Source organism: Trachurus japonicus, chromosome 14 (assembly GCF_045865225.1).
Source record: "Trachurus japonicus isolate A0001 chromosome 14, Traja_1.0".
NCBI classification, from domain to species: Eukaryota; Metazoa; Chordata; class Actinopteri; order Carangiformes; family Carangidae; genus Trachurus; species Trachurus japonicus.
The window spans coordinates 28,156,990-28,170,884 of NC_140920.1; the positions used below are offsets into that span (position 1 = coordinate 28,156,990).

A 13,895-nucleotide genomic window follows, 5' to 3' on the forward strand; every position below is an offset into this window, starting at 1 on the left:
GACAGACCATGTCCAGGCAAAACAGACAATAATGTTAATGATGACTTTATACCAGGGCTCCATCTGGTCCTTAATGGGGGCATTTTGCCCCTTAAATTTAAGACAGTGCAAGTACATTTTTCATCTATTTGTGCATGTGCAACCAGTAAATTTGGTCGTTTTTTTTTAAACACTGTGGTGAAATGCTGAAGGGGCGACTCAAAGAATCTGGAGTCTGTCATTACAGGTGGCAGACCAATGTGTGTAAGGATCATGAATGAAAAGGAAATGTGAATACTTGCTTTGAAAGTGAATTTACAGTGTGCGACTTTAAATTTTTTGTGTTCTTAGTAAAAAAACGTTAGTCTGGAGCCATGAAAGACTTTTGTTAAACGATACTCTGTAGAGGGAACACTTAGAACACTGCTGTTTAAATGAATGGTAGATTAAAATCACTGACTATTTGAAATGATGAGTAAGAGCAGCTGTGGTTCAGAACAGATAGGACAGAGACACGAGGATCATAGAGCAATAAAAAAAACAGCAGTTTAAGCTTTTTTCTTTGCAATAAAAAAATCAGTACATCTGTACCCAGGAAGCCGGGACTGACTGAAGCTGGCTCATCGCTCATGCTTCATTTACCTTGGAAGTCAGAGCTGGGTATTACGTTCCAGTGCAGCCAGCCAGGAGCTTGTTAATGTAGTTGCCTGCTTGTTGTTGTTGTTAATGTTGGCAACGCTGATACAAGCTCCAGCATACGCGGTATTTTACAGTTGGACGGAGCTCTGTACCACTGATTTAATGAGAGGCGGAGAAGACAGGCGTGCTAACAAACAGGCTTTCATTCCTGATGATGCACAGAGCAGCCATCTTGGATTCCGAGGTCAGGGTCAGTGAGGTCTTCCAACTCCCAGAGGTGAAAATCTCACTGGAAAATATGGGATTTTGGAAATTCCTGATAGAATATTTGCGGGTGGAGTTTATAGAGTTTATGTCTCTGATTGGACAAACACAAACACAGCAACTCTGTATCACTTCAATCAAGAAACAAGGAAGTACTGGCTGGGACACATCAATGTTTTCTACTTCCATCCATCCATCCATCCATCCATTCATCCATCCATCCATCCATCCATCCATCCATCCATCCATCCATGACCATGCATCCATCCATATGTCCATCCATCCATCCATTCATCCAACCAACCATACGTCTGTATCACTTCAATCAAGAAACAAGGAAGTACTGGCTGGGACACATCAATGTTTTCTACTTTCATCCATCCATCCATCCATCCATCCATCCATCCATCCATCCATCCATCCATCCATCCAACCATGCATCCCTCCATCCATCACAAAAAACAGAGCGAAATGGCAAGAGCGAGAGCAATCTGTCTGAGAGCATGAGGAGAGGAAGCAGTGATACAGTTTGATTTATTTCACACTGACTTCATCTACTTCCAGGCTCCTTTCCCTTCATGTCTCTGTTAGATCCATTTATCACATTCATGAGTCACATCAACTCAAACAACAGTGTCTGAAAGTTATCGTTTGGCTTTGTGTGAAGATTGTGTTTCTACCCCCCACAGTCACATTTAATGCGTCATCAGACTAATTTTACAAACGTTTATCCACACACAGAAACCCACACACACACACACACACACACAGAAAACCTGGAGCTATTTCACTGAGAAGGAAAAGGGACAGAGCTACTAAATCCTGCATCCTCCGTGACCTTGATTTCTTTGGCTATGATTGATTAAGTCACAGATGCTTGTTGGTTACATTCTGGGTCTAGAGTCCATCACAAAGTTCAGCCCAGAAGCCGCAGGGGCCTGAATCCAGGTTTGTGGGTTACCGTTCTGATCCCAGGCACCAGGCTAATGAAATGTCTCTGAACATTGATTGAGGGGAGGAGGGAACAGGGGCTGTGAATAACTGCTGGAGTCTGTCTCACTTTCTCTCTGCTGCTGCACGCCACATCTCATCTGTGTGTGTGTGTGTGTCTATGTCACACAGACACACACACACACACACACACACACACACACACACGTCTTTGATTTCTATTGATTTTGGAGCAAGTGACAGGGCTTCCTCCACAGAGGGGAGTGTGAATGCATAATGATGCCCTCCACCAGTCCTAATTGATTTCTCATCTTCCCACCTGATCTCCTGCTTCTCTTTCATTCTCAGTCTCAATTAGCTTTGGGAGAAAGTGAGAGAAAGAGGAGAGGAACGGGAAAAATCAAACTGAAAAACACTTAACGAATAAAACAGAGAAGACTGATTGTTTTTTTTGTGCAAAGTTTAAATTTACACACAGTATAAATACTGAATGAAGAAACTAAAAAATGAAAAGCTACGATGAAACCAGTGACCGAGATGAGTAAAAGCTGGTGGTTAAATATAGTGTGTAATGTGACATTGCAGAATTCAGAAACTCAGTTTTGCAAGACAAATGATGGAGAGATACCCGGTAATAGAAAACAGATGTTACTTATAAAAAGGACAGAGGGGGAGGGAAAAAAAACCTCAATCACCTCAAACTATTACAATGACCCACAAATGCAGGGTTCAAATACAATCACAACAGTTTCAGCCCAAAGTAATTACACTTTGAAAAAAAAACTGCTTGCTGAGGAGGGCTTGTATGTTTTGGAAAAGTTTAGAAATGAAGTTAAAGAGAGAAGTTAACTTTGGGAGTCTGAGTCCAGCGCACAAAGCAGATGGTTCTGCTGAGATGTTCTGACATGAGAGGCTGGCTCAGGCTCCGCCGCGGGGACCGAGCATCCCCCGACTTCCCTCGTCTCCAACACTCTGCCCTGCTTCCTGTAATCGCTCACCTCGGATGCGTGCGCGCGCTTCATTTCATGCCCTGCATACAGATTTGATACCTGGCCTCGGGGGGATTACCCGGCCCCCCCTCTCCCTGCTTCTACCACCAGGCTCCTCCTTTAACACCCCGACATCTCCACGCAGCGGGGAGAGCATCCGTATAGCGTCAGCGGCGGGGATAAATCACAGCTCTAAGTGAGTGCCTTGCTGCGAGTTGGGCATGGGGTCACCCCCTGGGATCAAATATGCAGTCGTCCATTAACCTTAAAGGTCAAAAGCCCAAACAAGCAGCCAGTGTTTGGATGAGCAGCACAGAGGGGATTATACAGCAGCGGAAGAAGAAGAAGATTTTTTTGGTAACACTTTACAATAAAGGTCCCTTAATTAATGTTAGTTAGTACATTATTAAGCATGAATTAACTGTTTACAGATATATTAACAATCATTATTATGTATTAAGCAAAAAGCGAAACGCTTACTTCAGGTACTCCGACTGAGCCAAGGAATTATTTAAAAAGCCTTTACTTTATTTTTAAAATAAAGGCTTTTTATAGAATTCCGCTTTTTGCTTTCTCTACTTTGGACTTCTCAACTTCATGAGCACCTGAACAAATTGTCTGGAGTCTACCCCCCACCTGTGAGCGCTCGGTAACTTTTTTCATTATTATGTATTAGGAAACACATTAATGTAGCCTATTAGAAAGCAGTTAATTAATGTTTACTACTCAAAGTTAGTTACTAAATTATTAAGTAATAATAAAAGTTGAATAATGTAATAATTTCATTATGTATGCATTACTCAGCATTAATTAACACATTAGTTTATGCTTAATGATCTACTAACTAGCGTTAATTAAGGGACCCTTATTGTAAAGCGTTACCACTTTTTTTTTTTTTTTGATTTTTACAACCACACTATTCACAAATCAAAACAGCTGACTGAGTATCTATTTATTGATTGATTGATTTGGGGTTGTTTGTGTATGTATGAATGTGTGTTTATGGTGTGGTTTTATAAATAGATAAGTTTGTGGTCGGGGAAAATGAACAGCTGATACTGTCCCGTGATTTGTGAAGAAGAAGAAGAAGAAGAAGAAGAAGAAGAAGAAGAAGAAGAAGGGAACACCTGCTTCTCCTCCTCCTTCCACCTCAAGGACAGACTTCCTGTTATGGCTGATGCAAGGCCTGAAATATTAAAGAAAGGCAGGGTAATATTCTTCTTATATAATCTAACCGCAGGCCTGTGCACACACACACACACATACACACACACACACACACACGCACACACACGCGTGATGAACACACATGAAAAAAAAATGCTGCATCAGAGAGAGCCGGTTGACAAAAACTCGCAGACACCTGAGAACACCCTCCCATACACACACACACACAGACACACACAGACACAGACACACACTCCCCCTCCCCGCCGCCCACGCCCGCCTGACACAGCGCCATAACTTTGACCCAAATACAGTGACAGCTCGGAAGATTCAGGCTATTAAAATGCCATTTTGGTGTGCTACACAGCTCCGTCTGGAGAATAACAATGTTTGATTTGAGGAGGCAAGCCGGCACATTGCCTGAGGCTGTAATAAATAATTAGCAATAATGGGTGCACTCGGCGCGACACTGAGCTTTAGATTTAGGGCAGGGAGAAACATTAGTATCTTCACATGGGATGGAAACAGAGGAGATCAGTTGTCACAGAGCGGCTGAAATATACATGACAAAAATCTGCAAACAATGTCTGCATGATATTACAGTATTTGCACAGCATGTCGCTTGTGTAATAATTTAGTTTTCTGGGCTGCTGGGGTTTTTTTTTTCCTTTTGGGCACAGCAGGTTTTACTGCTTAAAGAGCTCTTAAAAAGGAAGAAGAAAAAGTCTGTTTATCAAACTCCTGACTGACACCTTCATTTTCTAGTTTTATGGAACGTATAAGCAGGTCTGAAAAAAAAAGGAAACATAAACCGATAACTGCAAGGAGGAAGTGTCAGAGAGGTAAATTGGGGAATGTCTAAATAAAGAATGAAACAGTGGAGATAGGAATTCAAAAGGAGCTGAGAGACTTCTTTCAAATGCAGGATATTGCCTGAGCCGGAGAACACATAACAAGGCTAACATGCCAAGAGGGAGGCAAAAATAGATGAGCACTGAAAGTTATATTGCCACCGCTTTTACGATAAGAAACTGTCAAAGTGAAGGAGGGAAAGTCTGGGTGTGAAGTGCCGGCTCTCTTTAAATATTAGTGCGGTTCTGTGTGATGAGAGCCGAGTGCTCTGGTGAAGATGAGGAGAGGCCCACCAGAGAGAAGACATTTGTCACCTCCTTACTTTGTTTTAACGGCCAGCTGAAGTTAAGACTGGAGCTCGGTGGGAAGGTCAAGACTGTGTCTGAAGTTTTGAGTTCAACATCAGACGACGGCCTGGACCCTGACAAGTGTTAGCTTCATGTCTGTCAGTCAGAGACAACTCAGACTAATCAAAGAGACTGACTGATACACATGTAAGCACAGATTATAAGTTTGACTGATCTACAAAAGTGCTGTCATTTTTTTTTCACCAGTATGGACAGCATGACATTAGTCTATCCTTAGAATTATCTATGAGAACTTTTCAGAATAAAAGCAGCTCACACAAAAAAGCAGAGGTGATTTTGTGAGCAGCTGTTGCAGCCGTGATCTAATTTGGCAAGAGGCAACAGCAGCTCCTGTTAATGTTGACAGTTTGTATCATTCACTCTCAACATGAATAAAATATGATAAACGTTGCCTAAGTGGGGTTAGAACTTCTGATGCAATGGGCCTAGTGTTGTATAGTACTTGAGACTGGTCTTGGTCTCAAAACTGGGTCTTGGAATCGTCTCGGTCAAGCTGGACTCAGATTTATTTATTTTTTTTAATGCAAATGTCTCTGTTACTCACTTTGGTTGATTGTGTGTATATGCTAATTCAATAACTTTAAGACAATTAAAATGGTCCTACAAAAGTCTCTGCTTGTGTAACCATCTGAAACAGTTGGTCGTACCAGAGTCAACAGTGGAGGAGACTTCAGCAGGTTCTTTGTTGTGTTCTTCTGTTCAATCCAAACTTTATTTGAATTAAATATGGTTTAGATTTTATATAAAATCACCTTTTCTTTTTAGCTGAGGAGGAATAATGTAAATATTGAGCCACATGATTATTATGAGAACTGGTACTGAACACAGTAATGGTATTGACGATGGTCTTGCATTGGTTTGGTCTTGGTCTCGGACTTCTCAGTCTCACCCCCCCTGGTCTTGGTCTTGGTCTTGACTTGGTCTTGGGTCAGGTGGTCTTGACTACAACACTAAATGGGCCAATGGGACGGTATCCTACAGCCTGATCCCAGCCCTGTATTCTAGGAATGATTGACAGCTCTGCACCCCATAATAATACATGAAGTAGTCAGCTGTTCATCTACACAGTGTTTCTCTAACCAAGTGGAATCACAAACCACAGCTGTGATCTCTCTCTGCTCTTCAGTCTGACATACCCACACACACACACCGCCCCCCCCACACACACACACATGCCGGTGTGTGATGTAAGGTGCAGCAGGACACTCTGGTCCGGTGATGCTGATCCAGGTTTCAGAGGAAGTAAAATAAAAACCACTGTCAGCAGAAACAACCTGGAGCAGACAACAGACACACGGCGGCTCAGCTGCTCACCACATACTGCGCCCCCCCACCCCCCCCCACCCGCGCTCACACAGATCAGTCTGTAATTTGCTGCGCCGCTGTCGCACGGTGAGCGCTCCTCTCCGGATCACACGGCGCAGGCAGACAAAGTGCTTACAACCAAAGCGTCTCACCTACCTACCCCACTCCCCCCAACCTACACCCACACCCGCACACTTGACATGTGATTTGCAGCAACATACTGAAGCTATCACAGACAGGGGAACACAAACACACACACACACACACACACACACACACACACACACACACCCTCCCAGTAGGAGTTCCCCCCGGGGCCTGGATGTGACAGGCAGCTGTCACAGTCCCACGCTGATGCAGACGGCATGTTTCACACACTTACGCTCCAGTAAACACACTCTGCTGCTGCTGCATGAGCATCAGCCTCTCTCACTGCTAACTCTCTCTCTCTCTCTCCCATACGTTTGCTTTCTCTTTTTTTTCAATTATTATATATATATTTTTTATTTTATGAGTTTGTTTTCATTCTCAAATGAAGATTGAGGAGGTGGCCGTGTTATAGCCGACCCATAACTCATCTGTGCTTTTATTTAATTGGAGTTGGACCTTTGTGCCCAGAACTCCTGCCTACTTGTCCAAAATCAATATATGAATTGTACGTAGGGCTGGTAGAGCTCTAATAAAACAGACTGGGAATAAGTTCCAGAAACACTCCCCCATAAGGCTTTGTGTTTAGAATGTCTAACCAGCTTCTCCTGCCTCAAGATGACTGACAAAGAAAAGTAAGTTTATAGAAGTCAGTGGGACGGCCATCTTGGTCTGTTAGGAGAGATTTTACAGCAGATACAGATTTGCTTCCCTGATTCTTCGGTCCCTAAGGTTCCATGTTCACACACTGGACTGAATAATTGATTATTAAATTAATCGTCAACTATTTAGGTAATCGAATAATCGGTTTGGATAGTTTTTTAAGAAAAAAAGTCCAAATTCTCTGATTTCAATATTTCTGGTTTCTTTGTTCCTTTATGACGATATCTCTTTGGTTTGTGGACAAAACAAGACATTTGAGGACGTCGTCTTGTGGTTTGGGAAACACTGATTGACATTTTCCAACATTTTTTTTACATTTTATTGACCTAACAACTAATCGATTAATCCTTTGCATAATCGACAGATTGATCGGAGCCCTAATTAACTCAGTAACAGTCTGGTAGGAGAGTGTGGGAGTGTGTGTGAGCAACTCAAACTCTTCATGGTCTCCATGCTCTTCCAGCTGAACCACTGGGCTGCTCCACCACAATGGCTGACTTAGAGCACAATCCCAATGAAATATTGAACAGATATTGCATTTGCCTCTGGACTGATGCAGTGTTGCTAAGCAACACATAAACATCTTCCTCCTGACCTGCATACTAACTCACTTGTCCTAGCTCAGGCTTCTTTCTGTAATTTCTGGGACACATATTCATCTTAGCGAAGGTCTCTTTTAATTTGGCAAGTTAGAAACTATAATAACAACCAAACCACTGACAAAGTTTATACCGTAGCCTCTGTGCTGCCATTGTGTCATCAAGGTGTAAATTACAATTTAAAGAGAGGACAGATCTTCAGAGGAAAAATATTACAGGGGAACATTTGGCTCTAATTCGACTGCAAGTTTATTTAGCTTGAGTATAATTGGCCTGGTTGGCTCGGGCCCTCCTTCCTGATTGTTATCAAGCAGCATGTTTGATGTGTTAGTCGGAGCTCTTGCAGTGGGAACAATCCAATGAGCGCATTTGTTATTCTGACCAATGTCAAATGGAAATCACGGCCATGTGTTACGAGAAAAAAAAGGATGTCAGATGAAAAGGAAATGTTACGGTTCTCTTTCCCTGTTGGCCCTCATCTACATGTTCTCTACTCTGTGATTTTCTTTTTTTGTCATATTCAATCTAATTTTTTTTTCAACCCAAGAATTGCCCATTAATTTCAGTGATTGACTATTCCACACCTTCATATCCCATTTATTCAAGATTTTCCTTTTAACGTTTTGAAGACGAAGAAAAAAAATGCTCATTTCACAGTGAGTGCACAGTGAAAGGAAGTCATTTTGTTTTCATTTCCTTGACGGCAACAAAGTCTGTAAGTGAAGAGACGCTGTCAACATTTTTAAAAACACAGCAAAGGAAACCATGGTTTTGGACGTATAATATAAAAAAATGGTTTTAAGACTCAATACTAAAGGTGATAATTGGTTTAATTCTATGTTGTGGACCAGTGATGGACTGCTCCATATAGAGAACTGTTTCTCTAATGGACATAAATCTGTTGACGTTCTCTGTCAATGTGCTGCAGCTTAAAGCGATTTGTCCATAAGTGTCAATAATAAGCTTGTCTCAGAAACACATGTGTACACTGCAGAATAACACATAAAAACACAAAGACAACAACATATGTATAACCCAGTTAAAGCGGCTCCTGAAACCATCATTTACACTCGATGTTGTGAGACTGAAACAAAAAAGTGTCTGGGTGCAGATTCCTCAAACACCTTTAAGAAATTGCAACTCCTTCTTGTTTTCCTCCATGACATGTTTGTCGGGAATACTAATGACAAGCTCACACACAGCGGTGAAGAAACAATATTTTTACTGCATGGTAAAAAAAAAGAAAAAAAGTTCTATTTCAAGCGCATTAGTATTTTCCTGTTGGTGTCTTCTCGGTCGCAGCTTTTATTCATTTAATCAGCTGGATTCCACCGGTACAAGTAGAAATGGTATCATGGCCCGACAGCTTGGTGTTACATGATGAGTTTGTCAGCGCTGCAGCTAGCTGAGGGCGCAACAACAAACACTGGAAAAACTCCGTACTTCACAGAGAGGAGGACTTTCTTTTTTCTACCAGAGAGAAAATAAAATTGTCAGAGCACAGTGTATGACTGCTGCACTGTCTCATGTCATCTACACTCTACAGTGTTTCCTTTGCTCTATGTTCTATTGTGCACTAAAATAAAATGACAGACCCGTGGTGTTAATGGTAGTGGAAGCTGCTAAAAGATGCCTGGAGTGCAGTTATGAAAAATAAAAGCTCACTCTCAGAGGCTGGTCTAATACTAACTGACCGTCCTCTAGGCTTGGTCTGATGTTGACCAGTATTGGCTGAGTCAGACCCTCATTGCGCTGCTTTGCTTTCTGCACACACAACACTAACACATGTCTTAGGATGACCATAAAGCAGCTGGATGGAACAGCAAAAATGATCCAAAACAGTGGTGAGATGTGTCCCAGGCAAAGGTGTTTTTAATTCAACCATCTCCTCACAAAACAAAGCAGCAGCAGCAGTTGATGGAAAAATGTCCTGTCCTCACCACCTCTAAAGCCTCCATACACATGCAACAGGTCTCCAATCTGCTTCTGGTTCACTAACACACCCATTTTTCTTTATAAAATATTTGCAAAACCTGACATTCCCTCACCCCTATAGTGCAAGCAAACACATCCAACCTCCTAAAGCCCACAGAGATAAAAATACACCCTCCACCGGCGCCCAACTGGGTCTTTTATCACGTTTCCTGGCTGACAACCTCAGAAGCTTCCATGCACAGCGGTCTGCCACCTGCTTCTAGTTCATTAACACAACCTTGTCCCTTTATATTAACTAAATATATTTGCACACAGCCAATTTCCCCCACCTTGATATATGAACAAAGCCGAACCCATTTAGCCAACAAAGATAAAACATACATCCACCAGCACACACCACTCTCACATCCAACTTGGTAAATCCTTGAACTATAAGAAGGAGTCTGGCCCCCGGGGAGCCCTGGAGCAGGCAGAGGACAGTTGACTGTTGCTTATACCCTTAACACTAACTCCACTTAATGCATCAGCGCACACTTATGGCCCAACATCGCACACAATGATATCCAGTTATTCTGGCCCAGTGTTCCATCGGTTACGAGCAAAGGGATGCAACACATTGTCTAAGTTCTCTCTTCCAGAGGGAGCTGAGCAGTGCCGGAAGACAACATATTCATGCTTTGAAATGGAGAAAAGATATAGATAAAATATCACAAAAATAATATTTTACAAATCCAATAAAGTGCAAACACTTTACTGCCAAAGTGCAAGGTGCCTTTTCGAGTTCATTTTAAAAAACCCAGCTGTGCCATATTTAAAAGCCCAGACATATCTCTTCCAGGTAACTAAGTGCTCTTTGTTTCAACATGTATTTTGTAAATGGTGGCTATGCAAAGTTAGACTACTATCCTGTCTTATTGGCAGACAAGCAACAGCAGCCATGTGTGTGTTTCTGCACACAGTACCTCTCTCTTTCATGTCTCTCAATCATTCACACACAGGCAGGTGCATGCAAAGATGGGATGAAATGGAATACTCACTGGATGGACCGACTGCGACAGAATGATGCAGGAAATGGGAGGGAAAAGGAAAAAAAGAGGAACAGAAAGATGAATGAAAAAAATGAGATGATGAGTTCATGATGAATTGGTGATATTAAAAATGAAACATTTGAACATGACAGAGTGAAACTCCAGAGTGCCACGACCACCCAGATCCATTTAAAAACCTGTAATAACATGAATTAACTGGCTGCTATTTAAAATAAAGTGCTCCTGAAAGAAAAAGGGAGCAGAGGACGAGTGTGGGGGGGGGGAGTGTGATGATGAACTGAATGTGGATTACAGGTGAAGATGAGAGGCTGTGTTTTGATTGATCTGTGGTTTCTCTACCCATACGTGGTCATTTTCCTTTGTGTATGTGCGCGTGTGTGCGTGTGTGTGTGGTACTCTTATTATCCCTAATACTGCAGCTGCACGCACCGACCCACAATCAATTTCCATTTGCTTAACAGATGCTGCTGGGAACGACTTCTTCATTCTGCTACTAAATTCTATTAGTAAAGTGTGCGTGCGCGTGTGTTGCCTCTTGCGCCAACAAATACACTGTGTCTGTTTATCAGTGCATGTGGATGTAGACTGCGAGCCTACATGTGTTGACAGATGTCAGAAGTGCCTGTGCCGACTGAAGGGGCCCCGCTACATAATCAGCTGTTGCAGAGTGAAACTCTAAATATTCCCTTTTATCATCACAAATGACAGATTTCTCATACGGGTGCCGCTCTCTCTTCAAGGGACTCATATTATTCTAATGTAATTTCAGTGTGTTTTGATCTCATCCAGAGGGATGACGAGGCCGGGGCTTGTTGAAAGTTTTCCGTCTATTTGCTTATTTTTCTGTCGTCCAATGGGGAGACATCTTCTGGCTGTAAACCATCTTGGACATTAGATGATAACATTAGGACATGTTGTCAAAGCCCCTGGATATTAAGGGGCCTGAGAGGAGTGAGAGGGAAAAAAAGAAAAAAAAATGGGATGGGAAAGTTCAATAACACTTTACTATCTCTATAACGCATTATAACCATACTTATAATGAGTTATAATGTAGTTATAGCACTATATAACTATAGTTATAAACACTCATACATGATCATAATATTTTATAACAATAATCATAACACACTATAAAGCATTTTATCATGACTTATAAGGTCAGGTAATCTAATATGTTATAACAGTAACTCGCTGACAAGGCCCACATCGATAATGTATTATAAATATAGTTGTGTTATAATTGGCTTATGAACGTGTATAACTATCATTATAAACACTCATAAATTATCATAAGACTTTTTAACAATAAGCATTACACATTATAGAGCATTTTATAATGGCTTATTATTATTATTATTATTATTATTATTAAGTATAACGTTATAATGCTCTATAATGCTTATTGTTATTAAGTCTTATGATAATTTATGAGTGTTAATAATGATAGTTATACACGTTCATAAGCCACTTATAACACATTATAACTATATTTATAATCATTCATTGTCAGCGAGTTACTAACAATTATAACGTATTATAATACCTGACCTTATAAGTCATGATAAAATACTTTATAATGTGTTATGATTATTGTTATAAAGTATTATGATCATTTATGAGTTTTTATAACTATAGTTATCCACTGCATTATACCTCATTATAAGTGTGGTTATAGGCGTCAAATAAAGTGTTACTGAAAGTTCTCCACAAAAAAGAAGCAACATAATGTAATGCATCAAAAGAAGGACAATTAGATGAGACAGCCTGCTAGCGGAGCTGTGGGCATTTTGTGATGCATCATTGCAAAACTGTCCATCTGTGCTCATGTATTCAGTGTCAAAATCTATTAGTTTTAAATCAGAGGCGAAGGATAGTGAGTGCAGATCTATCCCCCTGTCTCACTTGTCTAATGATGTTTTTTTTTAAGTTGGCAGCAGATTTTGGCTTTCTTTTGTTAAGAAAATGACACTTTTTTTTTCTCCTTTGTATCACCCAAGCACTTTTTGTTCATATTATTCACACTTAATATTAAATAAAAGGAGATGATGAGAAAAAGAGTTTGCATATCATTTCACTCTGAACACCTCCACAGTGACTGTGCAGTGGCAGGTGCATCAGCTGGACTTTCCAAAGATAAGACCTGACAGTGGATGTGTGTCTGATTCATGTGTCATGTGTGCAGGTGTGTGTGTGTGTGTGTGTGTGTGGGGGGTAAAGTGGAATAGGCCGTGTCTCACCGTGCACTTGCAGCGTGCCCGACGCCTCGGCTTTGCCCACGCTGTTCTCAGACACGCAGGTGTAGGTGCCCTCGTCCTCGGCTCGCACTTGGGTCAGTCGCAGGCTGTTGTCGCTGCGGATCTCGAATCTGTAAAGACAACGACAGCGTTTCACTGGAAAGCTGCTGCCGCCGGCGGGATGAGAACTGCAGCGTTATCTGGCTGACTAAATATCTGGAGGCAGAGAGAAGGATTTTCATTTTCTCTGAAAAAGGTTGGCAAACAGATATGAAGAGGAGGGGGGGGGGGGGGTTTACGAGGAAAAGCTGTGGCTTTGGAGTAAGTTTCTGAACTGAGTGGCTAATGTGTTCGCTACACATGGGCGCCTGAGACAGTGAGTTGTCCTGTGTGGCTTCGAGGCATCGGTCAAAAAATCCATCAGAGTCTCCCTGAGCAGATCTGAGTCCTGCTGACAACAAGGGAACATTTTACTCGATTTCCCCTGGGGGATCATTAAAGTTTCATCCAATCAAATCCACAAAGAGAAACAGAGATAGAGACAGAGACAGAGAGAGGGGGGGAGGGAGGGAGGGAGGGAGGGGGTGAATGAGTGTGACTGTCACAGTCACAGTGTAAACCTGTGAGAGTATCAGGACTGCTGTCACACACTGTCAGGGTTCAGCATCACATGATACAGATGACTCTCTGTCTGACTTTGTAGTATGTGCTTCTTCCTGTCGCCAACACATCATCCCTTTGGAGTTATAGAGTT

At 41.7% G+C, this 13,895-nt stretch overlaps 1 protein-coding gene across 4 annotated transcripts in view; it reads right to left on the reverse strand.

Moving 5' to 3' along the window:
- Positions 1-13,895, reverse strand: part of robo3 (roundabout, axon guidance receptor, homolog 3 (Drosophila)) — a 101,701-nt gene that overhangs the window by 37,597 nt on the left and 50,209 nt on the right. For all 4 annotated transcript variants that reach the window (XM_085798714.1, XM_085798713.1, XM_085798716.1 and 1 more), the window contains exon 6: positions 13,145-13,272. In XM_085798714.1, the coding sequence (XP_085654840.1) occupies positions 13,145-13,272 (128 nt within the window). The remainder of the gene's footprint in view (positions 1-13,144; positions 13,273-13,895) is intronic.